At 43.3% G+C, this 4,229-nt stretch overlaps 1 protein-coding gene across 1 annotated transcript in view; it reads left to right on the forward strand.

Moving 5' to 3' along the window:
- ephb4b (eph receptor B4b) overlaps window positions 1-2,038 on the forward strand; it is a 22,756-nt gene extending 20,718 nt beyond the window's left edge. Inside the window, exons 15-16 of the mRNA XM_016260402.1 lie at window positions 1,062-1,220; window positions 1,488-2,038. Of these exons, the coding sequence (XP_016115888.1) occupies window positions 1,062-1,220; window positions 1,488-1,587 (259 nt within the window). The 3' untranslated portion in view covers window positions 1,588-2,038. The remainder of the gene's footprint in view (window positions 1-1,061; window positions 1,221-1,487) is intronic.
- Window positions 2,039-4,229: the final 2,191 nt, after the last annotated feature.

The following is a 4,229-nucleotide window of genomic DNA, read 5'->3' on the forward strand; positions in this document are numbered from 1 at the left end:
GAGAGAGTGTGTGTGTGTGTGTGTGAGAGAGTGTGTGTGAGAGAGTGAGAGTGTGTGTGTGTGTGTGTGTGTGTGTAACAGGAAGTGTTTGGGTGGGAGGCTGAAGTGGATGATAATCACCGTCACTGCTGCATCCTGCACTTTCCATTCTAAATGTGAACAGATGACAGCTGCTGAAATATTCCAGCCATCTATGAAACATCCGTACACACAAAACATGCTCTTTAAATTCAAGCAGTGTAAACAAGCACACCTACTGAACACACACACAAGTTTGGAATGAATAAAATATTTTAATGTTTCTGAAAGTCTCTTCTGCTCACCAAGGCAGCGTTTATTTGATCAGAAATGCAGCAAAAATTCTGAAATATTATTAGAATGTGAAACAGCTGTGTTCTATGTGAATATCTGTTAAGCTGTAATGTATTTCTGTGATGCGCAGCTGTATTTTCAGCATCATTCCTCCAGTCTTCAGTGTCACATGATCTTCAGAAATCAGTATAATATGCTGATCTGCTGCTCCAGAAACATTTCTTATTATTAGTGCACAATATTTTTGTGGAAACCGTGATACATTTAATTTTTCAGGATTCACAGATGAACACAAAGTTAAAAAGAACAGCATTTATTTGAAATAGAAATCTACTGTAACATTATAAATGTCTTAACTCTCACTTTTGATCAGTTTAATGCATCCTTCATGAATAAAAGCATTAATGTCTTCAAAAAAAAAAATACTCAAAACTTTTGAAAGTTAATAAAAAAATGTATTTGTATCATTTAAAAAGTGTATTTATTTATGTTTTTGATTGATTGATTTATGAAGGAACCACTTTATTGCTACATCATTAACATAACTGATTAAAGATTACTCCAAAAATACATTAGCATATGAAATGACATACTCTTGAGAAAACAGCACATGTATGATCTGTATAATTTGTGGACGTACAGTAGCGGCACACGGCTGGTGATGTCACTTCCTGTCCCTGAGTGCAGTGGCGTGTGTGATTGACGTGTGTGTGTGTGTGTGTGTGTGTGTGTGTGTGTGTGTGTCTCAGGCCGTCTCACCCTCTGCTGGACCTGCGTCCCCCGCCGCCTCTCTCTCACTGCAGCTCAGTGTCCGACTGGCTCCGGTCCATCAAGATGGAGCGATACGAGGACAGCTTCCTGCAGGCCGGATTCACCTCCATCCAGCTCGTCTCACACATCTCCACCGAGTGAGTCACGCCACCGTGCTGATAGTGGAATAATGACTAATTCATCAATTATCAAACTAATTCAATTTGCAGGCTTGTTAGCGTTAACTGAAATAAAAGTATTTTATTTCAGCTGATTGCCAAGGCAACATTTCTCATTTTCACTCAGCTTGACTTGTGTTAAAATAACTATGTATACACACAACAAAATTAAACCTTAAAATAAAAATAGAATGTAATCCAAAATATCTACAGCAGCTGCAGTGATCGACTGTTGTGCTTGTCCAGGGATCTTCTGCGGATCGGCGTGACTCTAGCGGGACACCAGAAGAAGATTCTGTCCAGCGTCCAGACGCTGCGGGTCCCCGGCGGCTCCCTGCGATACTGACGCTTCCCAGCAGTCCCTGCTTTTGCTACCAGCTCAGACTGATCGACCAATCACTGTGGAGCACCACAGAACCAGCCAATCAGGACAGAGACAGACATCTCTGAGGTTTATTCTCTTCGTTTCATTCAGACTGATGGATTCTTCTCGTTGGTCTCAGGAGCGTCTCGTGAAGAGACAGATGAGTGTTACATCAGAGACATTAGAGGAAGACGTGTTACATTCTGGGAGCTTAATTGGATCTTCACATTGAAGATTCAATATAATTATTATTATAATGTGAGATTATTTTGTAATTATTATTTTGTACGTATCAAAACAGAACAAATAATGACTGAATGTTTGTTTTGCAAAAGTACTGTGGGAGCTGTCAATCAAGCCAAGTGTAATCCGTGTGACCAATCACATTAAAGATCTGCATTGGCCCCTCCCAGAAGAGCTGCTGCTGTGTGTTTGTGTCTGTTTTACTGACCAATCAGCACAGCTTCTTAAAGACATCTAACATTAAAAACACTGGATTACTTAAAGGTGCAATAGGTGATTGTCTTCAGAAACATGTTTTGTTATGCTGGTTGACAGTCTGGATAGCAATCATTAAGTTGAGTGGTCTAAATGTATTTATCTGTATTTATATATTCTGTGGAAGGCGTGGGACCAAGAAATGTTCGTCCAATCAAAACGCTCGGTCCGAGTGTTTTAATTGGTTTTCCTACCTGCCTGTCAACGTATGTATTAGCATGCCTCCGCGCACCGGGTTCCTGCAGACAGATACGTCGTCAGCGCGTTCACGCACGCTGTGCAGACAAACATCAACAACCCCATCTTCCTTCCGGCTATTGTAGTACTTTTAAAGTTTTCTCACTGGTGAATGACACGTGATGTAGCCAGCGGTTCCCAATTCCAGTCCTCGCTTAGTTAACACACCCGATTCAGATCACCAGCTCGTTAGAAGTGAGCTACGTGCATGAACTGTGTTCCGATCGATATGATCCCTACACAGTGTTCATTGCTCCCTCCTCCCTGCGCGGGGGAAATCCGTTGAAGTTTACTTCACTTCGGAACATGGGCTGTAATTGGGAACCGGTGATGTAGCCTATTGTAGTAATGTTGTCTCTGGTCTGTGAGCGTAAATGCGTTCAGGGGGCGTGGCTTTGGACGACGATTGCAGAGAGGGTGGGACATTCGCTTTCAGTGCTATCAGGCTAAAGTTAGCATTTTCCAAGATCTGCTACTGCACCTTTCACTGTGAAACATAACCACTAAATAGAACAACAATTTAAACTAAATACTCAAATGTCTCATTTTTAAAAACCATGCCTAAATGAAGTAATGTTTTGTTGTTTTTAACTGTAGAAATGCAGCTTGTGCGAGTGCGTGAGCGAGCGAGTGCATGTGAGTGTGTGAGTGCGAGCGTGTGCATGTGAGTGCGTGTGCGAGTGCATGCGAGCGTGTGCATGTGAGTGTGTGAGTGCGAGTGCGAGCGTGTGCATGTGAGTGTGTGAGTGCGAGTGCATGTGAGTGTGAGTGCATGTGAGTGTGTGAGTGCGAGCGTGTGCATGTGAGTGCGAGTGCATGTGAGTGTGCGAGTGCGAGCATGTGAGTGTGTGAGCGTGCGAGTGTGTGACTGTGAGCGAGTGCATGTGAGTGTGTGAGCGTGCGAGTGTGTGAGTGTGAGCGAGTGCATGTGAGTGTGTGAGTGTGAGCGAGTGCATGTGAGTGTGTGAGCGTGCGAGTGTGTGAGTGCGAGTGTGTGCATGTGAGTGTGTGAGCGTGCGAGTGTGTGAGTGTGCATGTGAGGGCATGTGTGTGAGCCGGTGCATGCGAGTGTGCATGTGAGCGTGCGAGTGTGTGCATGTGAGTGAGTGAGCGTGCGAGTGTGTGCGTGTGAGCGTGTGAGTGTGTGCATGTGAGTGTGTGTGTGAGCGACTGCATGTGAGTGTGAGCGTATGGTCGAACAAATGATCTGGCTACACAATAGAGATAACAACAGAAATTAATGTAAATTAAATTTCTCACATAATTTATATGTCCTTAGTCCTAAGTTTTTAGTCCTGACAAGCTACAACAGATTGTTCTCTGTTTTTACATGAATCTTTAGTGCTTTTCATACTGTCGCTTTTCGGCACATTGCATGGCAGGGCTCGTGAAATCCGGCGCTGTTGTGTTTTCCAGTCGGGCTACCAATATGTGTCTGAAATAGTGATATAAATCCCTTCCTTGATTTGCGTTGCTCATTCATAGTAGGGGTGAAACCATATGAGTTTAAACTTCTGATATAGGGTTTTCTGAGCGCACACATCTGAAGCACACGCACAGAAAGCGGCTGTCGCAGCATGCGAGCACTAAACTAAGCTCTCATTCACACACAAGCTTACGTTAAAAACACACAAGAGTTACAAAAACAGTGGGTTTTGTCTGTGAAGGTAAACAGCTGGGAAATAAATCGCATGTTTATTTTAGATCTAAACAGTATTCTGTGTTCGGACAAAGACAAAGGCAGAACAGTTAGCATGTTTTGCTCAAACTTTCTCCATGGCATTAGAGCTGCTACACCGTTGTCGCTTGCGAAATCAAATGACGGCGCCGTTGGTGGAAACTTACAGATTAAGGGGCGGTGATATTATAATGAGATCTTTGCCACGTCA

This window comes from Sinocyclocheilus grahami, unplaced genomic scaffold (assembly GCF_001515645.1).
Source record: "Sinocyclocheilus grahami isolate Dianchi unplaced genomic scaffold, SAMN03320097.WGS_v1.1 scaffold2073.1, whole genome shotgun sequence".
Taxonomy (NCBI): domain Eukaryota; kingdom Metazoa; phylum Chordata; class Actinopteri; order Cypriniformes; family Cyprinidae; genus Sinocyclocheilus; species Sinocyclocheilus grahami.